The sequence below is a fragment of the Platalea leucorodia genome (genome assembly GCF_965183815.1).
Source record: "Platalea leucorodia genome assembly, chromosome: 2".
Lineage (NCBI taxonomy): Eukaryota > Metazoa > Chordata > Aves > Pelecaniformes > Threskiornithidae > Platalea > Platalea leucorodia.
In genome coordinates, this window is record NC_138824.1 from 90,439,913 (window position 1) to 90,455,707 (window position 15,795).

Below are 15,795 nucleotides of genomic sequence, written 5' to 3' on the forward strand. Positions count from 1 at the left end.
ACAGAATTTCCAACAACAGCTTCCATGTGTGTATTACAAGTAGCTAAAAAAAAAAAAAGTAAAAGAAATAATCGGCTTTTGCTTCACCTGAAATCACATTGTATTCAAGGGAGCAAAGGTACTGTCAGCATGCTGCAAAGTACCCAAGGTTGCTGATCAAATTTTCACTGTGAGACTGATCCCTTTGTTGATTAACATCAGGGTGAACTCCAAAACCGAGCTGCAAGGGGCAAGGCTTCCGCTGGCTCTGTATTGGACCACAGCAGCATAGATAATCATTCTTGAAAGCAAGATTTACCAGAATGCGAAGGAAAATCCAGTATGTCTCACAGCTACCACTTTGCTACTGCTGCTGGCAACTGTTATATCATAAGGAAAAAAAAAAAAAAGGACCTATGTATATTGACATGTTAACCCGTAACAATTAGTATCAAAAAAAATTCCAATATATTAAATCATAATACTCTCATCTAGTAGTGGTGTAGATGCATCTCTTCCAAAATTACATGAACTAACATTTCTGAAATGTAGAATCAAGGCCAAGGTGAAAATTCAGAAATATAATCTAGCCTAGATGTAGGCATGCATGAGTAAAAATTAAAGGGCAGAAAGTAGTCCTTATGAAATAGTTAATTCCTAGCTGCTTTAATCAGTATTTGTTATCAATTTCCATATCTTTATGTTTAACATTGCTCAGTGGTATGCTCTGCTCCTTTTCAGATCAACTGTATTTCTTCCTTTCATCTTTTTCTTTCCTGTCATGCTTTTTGGCACCTGTCTCCTTTCTTGCCTTTCCTTCCTCTTTCCTATTTGCATTTTTCTTCCTCCAGCAACAGCTGCTATTACTCTCTTGCTTCTATTCCCTGCTTTTAAAATGAACATGAGGAAGATTCTCAAGGTTGGTATTTGAAGTTTTGGTAGGCTACTGAAAGTATACATATCTCAGTATTTTTTTGTTAGAGAGAATTTAAGATTCCATTAATCTGAATCCAAATGTTCACTGCACAAAAATGCAGATGAAACCTGGCCTGTGGGTTGCATGTTGCATCGGGTCTTTTGCATGTTGTATTGAATTTATCTAAATGGTCCTTACCACTGTTTTATTTCAACATTTTCTTCTCTATTTATGAAAAAATATTGAATGCATACTGTTTTCAAATAGCATAGATAATTATAGTGCAGTGTAACACAAAACACAATGCTGCAAAAAGGAGAGCCATATGCCATGAGTGGAAAACAGATATTTTACTCCAGGGATTAGAAAACTCTTTTTACAACACGGGCATTATATAGGGTTTTTACATTATAAATGCACCAATTCAGTTAAATTAATTATTAAAGAAAATTTGGGTTTCTATGCAAACTATTGAAAGATTATAAATTTAATATTAAAAAGTTCATTACACTTTGAATTATATTCAATTATATTATTTATATATATTATATTTGAATTATATTTGATATGAAATGCTCTGTACAGGAAATACCTAACAGAACTAATAATAAGGATCACACCTGCAGTTTATAATATGAGCACTCACAGGTAAAAAATTCTTAATACATTTCAGGAAAGTAAACTTAAGGAAATGACTACATTATTCTACCATAAATATTTAAATAAACTTTTTATTAAGTGGTCAAGAACTGACCATAAGGTTTGTAATTGTGAATCAGGAAAACCCTTTAGCAAAGTGTGCTTTCTTGAAGGAAACAATAAAAGTAAAAAATGTTAATTTTGTGTCATGGACATCAATGGGACTGGGATCCTTTCACAAAGTGTATCTACTATCATAAGGGAATCTACTGTTTGATTAATATCTGTGATAAATGTTTTAAACAATCACGTTGACCCTTAAGAACCAACACTGATTTTCACAAATAAAGGAGTACTGTATATTAACAAGTAAACTACCATTGGACATTGCTCTGCATAAAAACTGAGTGGGGTTATTCCAGGGTTAAACCTCTTTAACTTAAGCGTTTTTAGGTTTAGAAATTTTTATAATTTGTACTTGACTCTTGCATGAAATGCAGTGGAAAGAGGAAATATAATAAGCCTTTTTCATGCCTCCAAACAAAGAAAACCTGTTCCTTTAATTAGCCTTTGTGCTCACCTCACATTACATCATTCTGTCCCACTAGAGTGTGGCAGGTTTGCAGCTTAAGTAAGCCAGCAGGTAGCATAATTTAAAATGTTCCCCCATGGACTGTGTGCTTTGCTCTCATCTGATAGTGTTAAAAGTGACATCAACAGCCATATTGCTTTTTAAACATTACAGTCATACAACAGCTTAAAGATATAATATGCTGTATAAACTTCTGTGAAGACAAATTATTTCTCAGAAATGTCTATGCCCCAAACCAATCAAACAGGAGGCACGTGCACAAGGGTCTGTTCTGCCCACACACACCAAGAGCAGGATGGAGTCGCAGATATTCCAAGGGAACACAGAACTACACCAACTTATAGGATATTTAAAAGCCAGAAATGCCTTTGAGCTATGTATTTGGGAATGCGTAGTACTGCTGTATGGAATGCTGCTGCTGTAGACAGGTCAGCCCTAGCTATGTATATGTACAAACAATGAGAAGGACACAAAATACCTTCTTTCAGCTTGTACTGCTTTTGCAGAAAACCATACGAACCAAATAGACCTAGTGGCATTATACTTCCCAAAGCGTGTTAAAGCCACATTCCTCCAGTATCTCTTGTGCAACAGAACAAGGACAGCATAATCAGATATGCATACTGCATCCCTTAAAGTGTGTGAGCAGGAATCATTGTATCTATCTTCTCAAAACAAAAGAGTAATGCTAATGGGAGCTTTCTGACTTTGTATATTTTGTATTTTATCACAAACAGAAAGAGTCTCTTTCTCTTTTATTAAAGGAAAACAGTGAACCAATGTGTTAAATGTTTTCTTTTCCAACTTTTCCATTCCGGATGTCGGAGCTGGTAGATGTGATTATAGTCTGTAAATCCTGAGTTTTAGAATAGCACACAGTATGGTGTTAAGGTCTATTTACAATTCTCATTGCCTTCCCTAGTTTTGATCTGAAGACTTCTACCGAGTGGGTTAAAATATGTTTCAGTATAAGAAATTCAAAAAGGAGAGAATGAAAAAAACATGAGACTGAAGCAGTAGCACAGAACATTAAAAATAATGAATGGTTATTTCATACTACCCCATTCCAAAAAATGTTCTTACTGTATAAAGATAAAGCCAGCTTTTCTGATTAAAGTTTTGTTGTGAAATATGTACACACTACCAATAAAAATCATAAGTAGCAATAACTGAAATTTTCTCTTGTGTTGAAAAAAAAAAAAAAAAAAAATCTAGAGCCCTGACAAATACATCTTTATAATAAGCAGGCCATTGTTGAAAGCAGAATTACCCTAAATGAATGTCTAATTTACAGCTAATGATTTCAGGCTAATTTCATTGAATTCCTTAACTTCTTCCACACTTCGTGGTGACTGTAGAGGAAATCGAACGTGCATAATGTATGGCCTGCCAAAAAAACAAGTAAACTACTTTATTTAAGCATCTCTATTTGTCATCAACAGTACAGCAGTAATGGTATTCTGTCCACCATTTTAATAATACATATATCGATCAGCTTATCTCAGACCTCTACTACCTCCTCATGGGTATCCTTAAATCTCTTTAGATGGAGAAACAGAGATTGTTTAAATTGAAAGATGAAAATATAATGAGAGTTGCATTAATAAAACTAACATTAATCTCTGTTATTAGAAAAGCAGATGTTTTTGCTTTTAATGAATTCTAAAGAGAAAGAGTGCAATTAAATTAATTCAAGATGTTTCCCAACTAGAAGGTTTTTTAAAAATGGGTTTTGACCTCAGTTTTAAAAAGCAGATATCAATTGTGCCACCAGAAAAGGTTAATGTGTTGAAGCAGGAATTGTACTCCTTCTTAGGCACTGTTGCTATAGATTTCATGTGAAAGGGTTTCCAGGGAATTGTTAATAATTAACTTCTATATTCATAAATTCTATTTATACTGTTAATACAATCACCACACAGAAGATGTGGCAACTTTTAAAAGAATGAAAGAAAAAGCAGGCTTTCTGCATGATGCCTAAGTCACTTAACTGAGATTAACAGTAACATGTACACTGTTCTTAATGTGATAAAACATTATTATGACACTTAGTAAAGCAAACTGTAAGATAAATAATGTTTTGATGAACACTAGTATTTTTTATCACTGACTAACCCCCTCTACACATGCACACATTCTAAGACTTTGGCATAGACATAATTTCTTCAGGTGCCAAAAATTGACAAAATGACCCACTATATACATAAGTTCAAACAAACAGTGGCTATGTGGGTGTATTTGGCATAAATTCCAAATTGCCTCATCTAAAAAGCACCTCACATTTATAACGCAACAATGATTTTGACTGCATGGATATCTCTTTCCTCAGCTGAGTTCAAGCTCTCCTCTAGCATAGAGTCAAGCATTTGAAATTTTCATCTGAATCCTACTCTTAAAATTTTTAAAGCCAATCTTGGCAACTAGGAACATTCTAATCATAAGAACCAACTTCTTTTCATCTCTGCTATGAATATCTGAGGTATTCCAGATGGTCTTCTAAATGATAGAGAGGTTAAATATGTTTGTTTTTCTTTAAATTACATCTTTCGGGGGGCGGGGGGGGGAAATCAGCTTGTAACACCACTTTAGAAAAAGGATTCAGGCATAAAATCGTGTTTGCATTCATCATGGCACTTCTCAACAGCAATCAGTTAAACTGGTTATAAATAATGTTCCCCTGCTGAGGCTTTTTCTTTTCTCCAATGAAGAATTTACCTGGGTTAACTTCTGGCTTTACCTGGCAAAAACAGTTCTTCACAGAAGGAAAGATATTGTACTGATATAGGAAGAACAAAGCTGGAAGTTTGGGTCATTTAAAAGATTGGTCAGATCAGGTAGAGACTTAGCTTGTTTACTGAAGACTGATTTCCAGAACTGACATTCAGGAGAACAAAATGAACAATCAGCAGATTCTTTTTCTCAAGACCAAAATTCAACTACTCCTTACTTTCACATCCAACACTCTGAGAGCTAAGTTGTGTTTTTAAGCAGAGGCCCAAAACTCTTGAAAAAAAAACGGCTTTCCAGGACTGTGCTCCAGTTTTAAGCTAAATACTTCTATACTTGTGGTGCAAACCTTTTCAAAAGCATTTTTATTATGTTCAGAAATGAGCTAAGCTGTTCATTCAGATACAGCCTTTGTATGCGTGCTTCTCTGAAAGAAACTTTTAGAGTAACAGAAAGTCCATAGTGTCCAGGGAAAAAAAATACAGCAGAAAAACTCCAAGCTGCAAACATAGATTTTTGTCAAAGACAACCTGAAGTCGACAGAGTCCTGCCCTGATTGTTTTTCCCTCCTTCTCTGTAAAAGATCTTTGAAGAGCAGGCAGGCTAACCTAATTTCAAGGATTATGTTTTGTTCTTTTTTCCACAGGGAATCCGAATACCTACAACTAGAAAGGCCTCGCATTCAACTACAGAAGTGCTACAGAACAGGAAAAGGAAAGAAGCCATATTTCTAAAAGGAACTAAAGTGTTCGAGCTTTGATACTAGATATGATGACCAAAGATTTGTGTCTGTATGTATCTGCATGTGGCAGAGAAGATAATTCAAAATGGAGAAGCGAGAAGGAGATCTATTTTGGAAAGTCACTTTGCACCTATTCATGGTGCCTTACTTTTATGCAACACTTCTCATCCCTAAAAGTTTTAAACACTTCAGTTGATTGGTGAGTGACAGAGATATCGCTTAGTCAATCACTGAAGTCTTGCCACCTTTATGATGAATTCTGGGAAACTTTCAAATAGCTTATAGAACAACATAGAATACTAAAATTTTATGAGAAGTAATTTCTCCAGATGAAAAAATATTTCTTCGATCTAGGAGGAAAGGTAATGTTTTCAAATACTCACATATTATTCAGATGACAAAAGTTTTGTTGTAACAATTCTACACAAATCCTTCTCTAAGTCTTGCTTTGGCTCAAGAGTTGTCTTTGCATAAAGCGTTTGAGTTAATGTCATGCTGAGTTAAAGCAACATCTATATTGTTTCTTTCATCCTGATGTTCTGGATGGGCTTTAAAACTACTTTATGGAAGTTGCTGCAGACAGCTGGCTAGAACAGACCTCAGGCATTTCATATATCTTAACTTTCACAGAGGGAAGGGTAAAAAGCAATGGTGGTGCTCCACAAAGTCATGGATGTTTTGGCCTCACTGTTCCTGTGATAATGCTTGGAGTCCCAAGTAAAGTTTTGTGAGAAAGACACATCTTACACGTCACCTCTCCAGAAGGAAGACCTAGGAAATGTGACCAAGCAGCCCCTTGCAGCAAAGCATTATATTGTCTTAGAAAAGCATTCTGCACTTATAGCGAGACTTTTTTTGTTCATCTTTCTCTTTGGCTTTCTCAGCCATTAGGTAAAGACAGGTCCTTGAGAAACCATATTGCCACTACCTCCCATCAGTCTGGTACTGTAGACAAATGCCTGTTTGCCTATGCCAAAAGCCAAGCCTGGTTGTATACGATATTTCCAGATGTTTCACAAACTCAGGGTTCCCAATAACTTAAAGCAGGAAGATATGTCATGTTCTCTTTCCAGACTTGATCTTCTCACTATTTGTTCTCAAATGTGTCCTTCAGCATGAGGTAGGACAATCTATTAGAGCAATATTTATAATACAGCTACCTGATGAATGGAGAAAACACAGGTATTCCAGATCCAGTTTCTTTTTATAGTACTGTTGCACATTTCTCCGTTAAGCAATAAAATCAGAGATTTAGAAACTTCAGAAACAATACCTTTTGTGGCAAGTTTCACAGACTGAAAGTTACATATATAGAGCACAACGCTTTGAGAGGATGATCACTCATTTTGGAATATTCTTTTCTCATGGTATCAAGTTGTCTGACTGACAATTTAAATTATTCAATAGAAAATACATTTGTTCGAAATAACTTTTTAGATGTCACACTGAAGTATACTTGGTCACCAAACAAGAGGAAAAAACCTCCCATAATGTCATTATTTTAACTAAAGACACACGTGGATGAAGGAGAGGAGAGCTAGAATACTACATCCAAGTAAATTCCAAGAAATGGAAAAGTGTATAGTGGAGAAATGTCATAGTATAAATACCTATATGGTTCATTCCAATCACTGCATAAATTTACCTTTTAAACATGAGAGGATAATTTCTTTATATCAGTAAGGTTCCTTGCCCTTGTTCTTATACTATTGGGCTGATATCAGCTACTCTTTTCACAACTGTTCCCCAAAATCAATAGCAAAATAGGGTTTCAAAAAGTACACATTAAGTTTAAATGCCTGATCTAGAAAAATTTTCAGAACTACTTATTTAATCCTCAAATAATATTAGGTTAGTATTTGTTCTGGCCATGAAAACCAGCTGTCTGTGATAGGTCTATGAAAATGCTGTTTTGCTTTTCAAAAAAGCCAAGCAGCTGGTAGTAAACCCTTCCTCCCCCAAAAGGCTGATTTTCTAAGCTGTGTTTGAAAATTGTAGCTAGTAATCTCATGCAAGAAGTTCAGCTTTCATTGCCTTTAAAATGTATTTTAATGGGTATCCTACTTTTTCCAACAAGAACTGTTTCGTGCAGCACTAACCTGCAAAACAAAAAGGAATGACCGAAAGATCATTTAAAAAAAAAAATCATACCCTATGAATATCATTCTGTTTCTGCACAGTGGGAAGATCTCCACCAATGGGTCCTTGCTGTTTTAATTCATCCTCCTTCAATTGCAGCCATGCCAGAAGTTCCTGAAGAGAGAGATGTAAACGCTTCCACTGGTCTGTACTGGCTTCCAAATGGGATCTGAAAGCATGTGTTAAATATAAGATATATTCAGGCACAGTGAAAATACAAATTAAATTGTACAAGCTTATTTACTGAGAAAGATCCTAGTGTTTCATTAACTTAATGATTTTTAAATAGCTTCAGTAGCTTTGAATTAGATTCTGGCAACACTGATTTAAACTTGGTTCCACAGTCCTGGCCTGAAACATCCGTTCTTTTCCCATCCGTTGGGTTTTTTTGTTTGTGTTTTTTTTTTTTTTTTCCTAGTTTTCCTCTTAGTGAGTAGTGAGTAATAGCTGTGTTGAATTGTCAGTCTCACTAAATGTGCACAAATATTATGCAGGACTAGCACGAGAGTAAATTAGTCATCACTTAGGATTACCGAGAGATTAATTAACTAAAAAGTAGTTTTCAACTCAGAGAAGAGCAAGCATTTCTCTAAACCACTACACAAACCATTCAAACTCACACAAGATTCATGTGGTTGCTCACCTTTAAGATAAGAGCACTAATGCCATCCTTTCCCAAAAAAGTAATGAGGAAATTGTTAAAGCCAATAGAATCCCCTTACACTAGCCAAACGTCTGTGCCATTTGAACAGAGGTGTGAATAAAACTAATTGAATCACTGGAAAAATTAAGAGACAGAATACTACTTTATACAAACAAGGTGTCCACCATAAGGATATCTTCTAAATATTTCCTCTGTGTATGTTTAAATGTGTTTTTTTAATACTGGGATCAAGTATTGAGCTACTAATTTTCAGCAACTGTTTTTGGTGGAGAGAAAATGTGACTGAAACATCACTGGACTGATCAAATCTTCAATTTTGGATATACCAGAGATAAAGCACACTAAAATTTTGTCTTTCTAGGCATATGAATATGCTATTTTTTCATTGCTGGTCGGGAAGAAACTCCTAATTCACTTCCAGCTAACATAAGAATTCCTCTTAGCAATTCAAACCAAAAGGAGTATTACATAACAGTAAAGTAATAAAATGTACTGGAAAATAAAGACAGATTTTCTTTTATTTCATATATTTTCTGTTTAACTTCCAGCTTTGTTCATATAACATTTCTTTTTCAGTGACTATACATAAAATCACATATTTTCTGACAGTGAAAATTCTACTGCTATATCTCATATAGAATGGTCTATAAAGAAATGTGATAAATATGGACTCAGTGTTTTGCAGATCGTATTACTTAGTTTGGATATGGAAATGAGGAATTCCTGAAGGTAAGGACGGTTGTATTTCTTTGAACTGCTCTGTGGATCCTGTCTTCTTTCTAGCCTCTTACACCAGGTAACTGGAGTGGCGAGGAAAGAGAAAGGAAAGGGACAGATTAGCCATAGGCTGACAGAAAGCTCAGCTGCTGTGGTATGTGAGCTGATGGAAAATTTTCTCCTTTTTCAAACTTAAAGGCTATGTGGGAGAGACACACATAGACCATGCTGCCTTTTGATCTCTGCTCTCACAGGGCAGCTGCGGGCTGGGGCAAAACTGCCTCACAGCAGGTGCTGCTGGGGGAGACCAGCCCTGCAGGCAGTGAGGGCTGGGGAAGACCCAGGATGCCTTTGAAAGCAGCAAGGGGGGAGAGAAGCAGGGATGTTGTATGGGGAGTTGCAGGAGGCAACAGCCAGAGCAAGAACTGCAGGGCTTTTGGAGGGAACACAGTCAAGGAGCCAAGCTCTGAGTCAGGTTAACTCCTGTCTCCCATGTTTATCTCGGCAAATGAAAGCTTCCAGCTCCTCCAGACAAGGCAGCAACTGGAGGCAAACACTAGGGTCTTCACTTCTTCCCTGATTCCCCAGGTTTGGCCTTACAGGGAAGAAGTGCAAAAAGAGTGACCCAAAGCGGTTTTGTTACTGCTGCTGTGCTCTGACCTTCCCTAGCTTGGTGAATGGTTTCCCTGAACCTATCTTGTTCTGCCCTTGTTTCAGCTTTGGGAATATATGTTTATGTATGTGCATGCTAAGTGTGTGTTATATGCACGCACTCATATATTTATAACCGTGTTCAAGCATGTGCAGACTAAACAGATAATAGGAAAAAGGTTTTAAAAAATGAGTTCTTTATAAAAAAGAAAGTGTTTATTAGGATGAACTGTGCTGACTTATCAGAATGAAAGAAAGGTAATAATAGAAATGAGCTTGGCTTCTCTTGATATCTACCATATATTTTATCTAATAGATTTAGAAAAGAATGCTCACTTAAACCGAGCGACAGCATGGGTGTTCTGTTTCAGCAGTCTAAAACTTACGCTAAAGAAGGAGACTTGTGGGACTGCTGCCTGGGGAACATTTCATATTTCTGCTCTTATACCTCTTTTGCATCAGCATTGCTAGTTATGATGAAATCCATTCCATAGTGTGTGATAGACAGAAATAGCTCCAAGCAGACAGATTGAGAACAGCCTGTTCATTCAGTCTGGGGGCCAGCAACATTTAAATTGAATGTCTTAGAAGTTAAGAATTGTTTCTTATCCTAATCAATAAGTTCAATAAGTTGTTGAACACCTTGAGCTTTTTATCGAATGCAAATATTTTAAAGAGGAGGTCTGTTACTTTGTATGTTTAATGCAAGAAGTCACTGTGACATAACTAGGGTTACTATTTCTGACCCAATTAATGGCAGCAATACATTGAACAGCAAAAATTGAAAGACAGAAAGTTCCATATATTTAATTACTGATATTTGGCCAACTGACTGTTTTTCTTATCTCAAACATCGCCACATTTGGGAAAGTTCATGGGTGAAAGAAGAAAAAATTCTCAGAGAGACCTTGAAGGGTTATATCCTCCTTCTTTTGCTCCTCAGAAAAAAAAGGAGGAATCTGTATCTCTTTTTGTTTCACTACTAATATCTTTTCAATCTCACATCCTTCATTTATTTTTAATGATTGATGTTATGAAGATCGCTTCTGTCATTACACAGACTGACCTCCCTCAGGGCCTCAGCTGAAAAAAGCTAATATTTCATACATTACTTTGAAAAACACTTTTGCCATTTGCTGCCCTCTGAACTACCACCAACACACAGCAAGCAAGCAAATGAAAAAATGCCCAAGACTGAATGCAACAGACCTGGGTTGCCTATTATAAAAGTTGTATTTCTGAATAGAAGCTTCCTGGACAATTTCTTTTGAAATGCAATCTTTAGCCCATTGAAGCTGGTACCTCTACTTCATCACTTGTAACTTTACCGTTTATTATAGTTTTCCTTGCAAGGAGAAGTTTCTCCTCTCGTGACACTACCTATGAATTTCCTCTTACCCCTGGATTTTATTTGGTAGTTCTGTCCACTCTCCAGACAACAGCTAAAATCTGAAATAACGTGTCTTCTCATTTGCAAGGCTGTTCTTAGTCTTGCACTGAAAATAGCAGCCTTAGAAATAAAGCTTATCATAAATATAGGTTGTTTAATAACTTTCTTTCATGACTCATTGATAAGTCATACCCAGCTCTAGAAAAAGCCTACATTTAGAGGGGGTACAGTTACTGTTTAAACATGCTAATCTCTCCTTTTGTAATTACAAAACCTCATCATATGCTTCAAATCCTAATCCCCTACTATCATTTTCACACCAAAAAACCTAATCATTCTTACAAAGTTAAGCCAGCATTCAAAATAGCACAAATCATTTCAAAATGGACAGAAATAGTGCTATCAGAAACAAAATTAAACCCTTTTATGGGCAAAATGCAGCAGTCCACCTTACATGCCAACTGTAGGCTTTTGCTTAAGTTCAGATCCTACCTAATGTTTAGAGATTTCTTCCTAAGCTCACTCCATCTGAGGTTCATGTTATCCAGACGTCTCTGCAATAGAGCTGCATCCTCAGAGCCTTCCAGGGATCTCAGGATTTTCTGCCCATTTTCATCCAGGTTGTGGAAGATGTCAGTATGAGCATCGATTTCTGCCTGTAGTTCCTATGGAAGCAAAAGAAAACAATACGTGTGATTTTTTACAATATCATAGAAAATATAACTTCTCAAAAGAGTAGAAAAATCCTAAGGGTAACACAGAGTTAGCACAGATTTTGATTACTCCTTCTATGGCAATATCATGTATTGTATACACAGGCATATTTCCCTTTCACATGAAGGCCGTTTGCATTGAATAATGACTTTTTTTCCATACAGAGCATACTGAACAAAATTTAGCGAGTTAGAAGTCTAGCCTTTGACAGGCAACAAAGCAAGGACAAGATATATTTACTAGGCTGATGAGGAACTCAAAACCCCACAAAACCCTCAGGATCTCAGGTAAATCTGACCTTCACATGATACGTCTTCCTGTGCAACATTTTCAGTTTGAGCTGGGGACTGCAACACCGGTCCTGCTGCATGGCAATTCCAAGAAATCTACGCGTCTGAAGCAGCCGAGCTCTAAAATGCCAAGTTCACTTACATTCTGTTGACAGAATGCATTTCGGAGCACAGGCCTCAGCAGTCAACAGCAATAAACAGCCACTTTGTGCTATATCAAAACACTGGTCAGGGCCATGGCTGTAGGAGGGCCTGAGAATAGCAAGGACCTAGAATATGCAACTGGCAGCTCATGTTGAACAGCCAACTTTTCTTATCGCTTTGTAACTGCAGGCCAGCTCTACATTTTGAATTCATTTTTCCCCCTCATTTTTAGCATGGCTGTTTCTGCCAAAAGAACATTCTTTAGAGAGCTGCCTGGTACCAGCATTCCTGCCTGCCCACACACTCAATGCAGCCTTTGTACGTTGGCTGCCCTTCTCCAAGACATTTGCATGCTGCAGCTCCACAAGGTCATAGATTCGTTCGCAGTGAACGGTGGTTGAATCAAGCTCTTTAAACAGAATATGAAAATAATAATAATAATTTAAACACGTACATACATGAGCACACACGTACTCTACATGTAGCCGCATACGTACAAAAGTACTTTTACTCTCAAACAAAGCAGCACACAAAGAAACAAGGAAAATGACCTAGTGAATAAAGCTCTGCATTTTCTCCTGGGATGCCTAGGCACTAAGATTTCTGGTGGTGGTTCCTTGCTGCCTGAAATGGGAGTGCTGGGGATGAAGTGTGAAAGGGGAAATGATTTATGGCATTTGAGAGCAAGATCCAGTGCTAACTGAGCATCACAGATAGCCCCCAATGGAAATTTGTTGTAATTTTCTTCAGAAGAATGACTTTGAAGGAGGGGAGCAGACAACTTGTCTACTTGGTGTGGTCCTAATTGAATTGGTTTTATTTGATATTTTAAGTGCAATGTTAGCTGCACTGAATCATGAGTAGATTGTCCTTGTTCACCTACTACTGTTCCAAATGTCATTTGCTGTCCTTTGCTGGATACCTATTTCTTGCACAGTAATCACTAGCACTGTATTTGGAGCAATTTCAAGGAGGGCTAGGAATGTCTTTGGTACAGTATAGGAGTTCTTATCCAACTATTTCACTTTATCTATGGTCATCCTAGCAGTAAAGTAGTTAGGAATGAATTTGGAATACATCAGAGGTAATTCTGCAGAATACTGTATTATAAATATTGTATTTATTTATTGATGTTAAATAGACAATTTAGACAATTTTTTAAAAATCCCATTATTAAGGTACATCACCATATATAATACTGCAGGTATGAATGCCCTTAACTTGAAAATTTTTACTTTATTTCAAGTCTAAATGTTGCTAGCTTCAGCTTCCAGCTCCAATATTTTATTTTTGTTTGCTTGACTGAAGAATACTCTATTGCCAAATTTCTTTCTCTTCATGTATGCATTTGGAGGTTTTATTTAAGGTGGGTTAAGTATCACAAACCTGATGTAAACAGCCAAAGCAGTATGTAAGAAAGGATAAAGTTCACAGTAAAAAAGTTCACTTTTAGTGTCTGTATACTTCTAAGGTCCTTCCACATTTAAAACCCGGATAAATCTATTGCTGAATGAAAGAATTATCATATGCACTACCTGTTGCACAAAATGCTTAGTTTTTAGGGTGGTGATGGAAACAGCTGCCTTTTCCTCAGCAAGGATGTGCCAAGAAACATGTACGTTGAATAACTATTCACAGTAGAAAGTTGTCAAATCCATGCCCCCTTGGTGTTTTACCGCACATACACGCATAGCATTTTATAACGCAAAATAAAAAAAAAAAGCACTTCCACATTTTTCTTGTTTTTAGAAAAAGTGTCTTGTAGTCTACACATTCCATGCTTTTCTCCAGACACATACGCATTTCTGAAAATAAAATCAAGCCATATCATTTTTATTTTCAGCATACTAATAGTATCACAATAAATCTAGACAGTTAGTTAAATGGGCAACAAACATGAAAAGTGAAGCACTCTTATCAAAAGCTTAGTATTCGAGCTGTGGTTTTCCTTATTCCAAATTACTTGTGTAAACTGCACATCTTCTAATGCTCCTAAAAGTAGTATATTCCAGCTACGCAGGAAGCCTATGCTGACAAAGAAGCAAGACGACAACAAAGGTATTTACTCCGTTTTGGTTGGTGCATTTCAGATCCTTTCTTTGTGACTCCTTCACATCCCAAGAGAAGCAGAGTACATATAAGAAAAAGATCTATATGCCTTATATTTGTTTTCTGAAAAAAGTAATTTCCATGTTTCAAAAATACAAATGAAAGATCAATATGAACTAGATTCTTTTTCTTGACAAGAATAAAGCAGGAAGATCTATTTCATCTCATAAACTGCTAAGATATTTGCAAAAGTATGCTATCATTACACATCATACCAAGAAGCATAGCATATAGACCAAATAAGGACCATTTACTGCATTTTCATCTTTTCCAATGTGTTCAAACACATGGAGGAACTGCAGAGGAAGAAAAATCAATCCTGGTACAATTCTACTGAGTTACAGTTGGACTTAAGTTGACTCTGTATGCTGCATTTTTGCTGTAGTGGTTATAGTGTGGAAATAGATTCCCTTAAAAAGAGCAGGTATCAAAATGAAAAACAATGAAAGAATACATTACATTGGCTACAGTAACTCATTAATGAGTACTGGTTATTAGCCTAAGTTAATTTTCAAATCTACATCTTTTTGATCACAAGTTTCTGCTTAGAGTGAGCTGAACTGCTTAGAAAGGATTGCCACCCCATCAAGGGCAGATTTGCCTAAGAGCTTCAGAGTGAAATCCTCCTTTATTAAGATGAGCTATATAGTTAGATGATAAAAGCTACCGTAATATTTGTTCATAGAAACCTTGCTGAATAGACATTACAGGTTTCTACACATTTAAAAATGTGTATTTACCTTATTGTACTATATAGAGTAAGCCTAGAACTAAGTCACAGAACTAAGAATTATAAGGAGATGAAATAAACTTGTCTTAAGGGGAACAATCTTCTTGGGCAAAACAGGGTGAGGAAATTTGCTCTGGCTGTTTGGCTTTTGTCCTGAGCCCTTGAAACCTCTATGCACAGTTTCAGGGGAGGAGTACACTAAGGCTGTAAGACAGCACACCCAATACTGCCATGAAGCTAGGGAATGGATATATTTCTCACTTGCCCAACTCAGTTCTCCCCCTTGGAACTAATGCTAGCATTCTCCATAGGAGCATACATCCTCACTGCCCTAATGCTCTTGGTAGGTAAAAGAAATTCACCTGTGGCTCCACGTGTTTTATTTTACAGAGAGCCCTGTAAAATACAGCAGAGCCATTGTTGTGAAACCTAATGTACTGAAAGTCCTGTACATAGCAGAGACAGTCTTACAAGAATTCAATACGGCTTGAGATAGTTTATCAGAAATAATTAATGAGGGTCAATATCCTTCACATCCCACATGCATGACATATAAAGGACATGACATATGGCAAAATCTGCCATTATTTTGGCAATACATCAGTGAGGGATTGGTAGGCTGGAAGTAAAATGAACTCCTAGAAAGAAGGAA

At 36.5% G+C, this 15,795-nt stretch overlaps 1 protein-coding gene across 6 annotated transcripts in view; it reads right to left on the minus strand.

The window, feature by feature from the left end:
* The window catches only part of DMD (dystrophin), a gene marked incomplete at both ends in the record, with an annotated part of 1,307,865 nt that overhangs the window by 192,772 nt on the left and 1,099,298 nt on the right, over window positions 1-15,795 (minus strand). For all 6 annotated transcript variants that reach the window (XM_082303865.1, XM_082303861.1, XM_082303862.1 and 3 more), the window contains 2 exons: window positions 7,747-7,903; window positions 11,649-11,821. In XM_082303865.1, coding sequence (XP_082159991.1) covers window positions 7,747-7,903; window positions 11,649-11,821 — 330 coding nt within the window. The remainder of the gene's footprint in view (window positions 1-7,746; window positions 7,904-11,648; window positions 11,822-15,795) is intronic.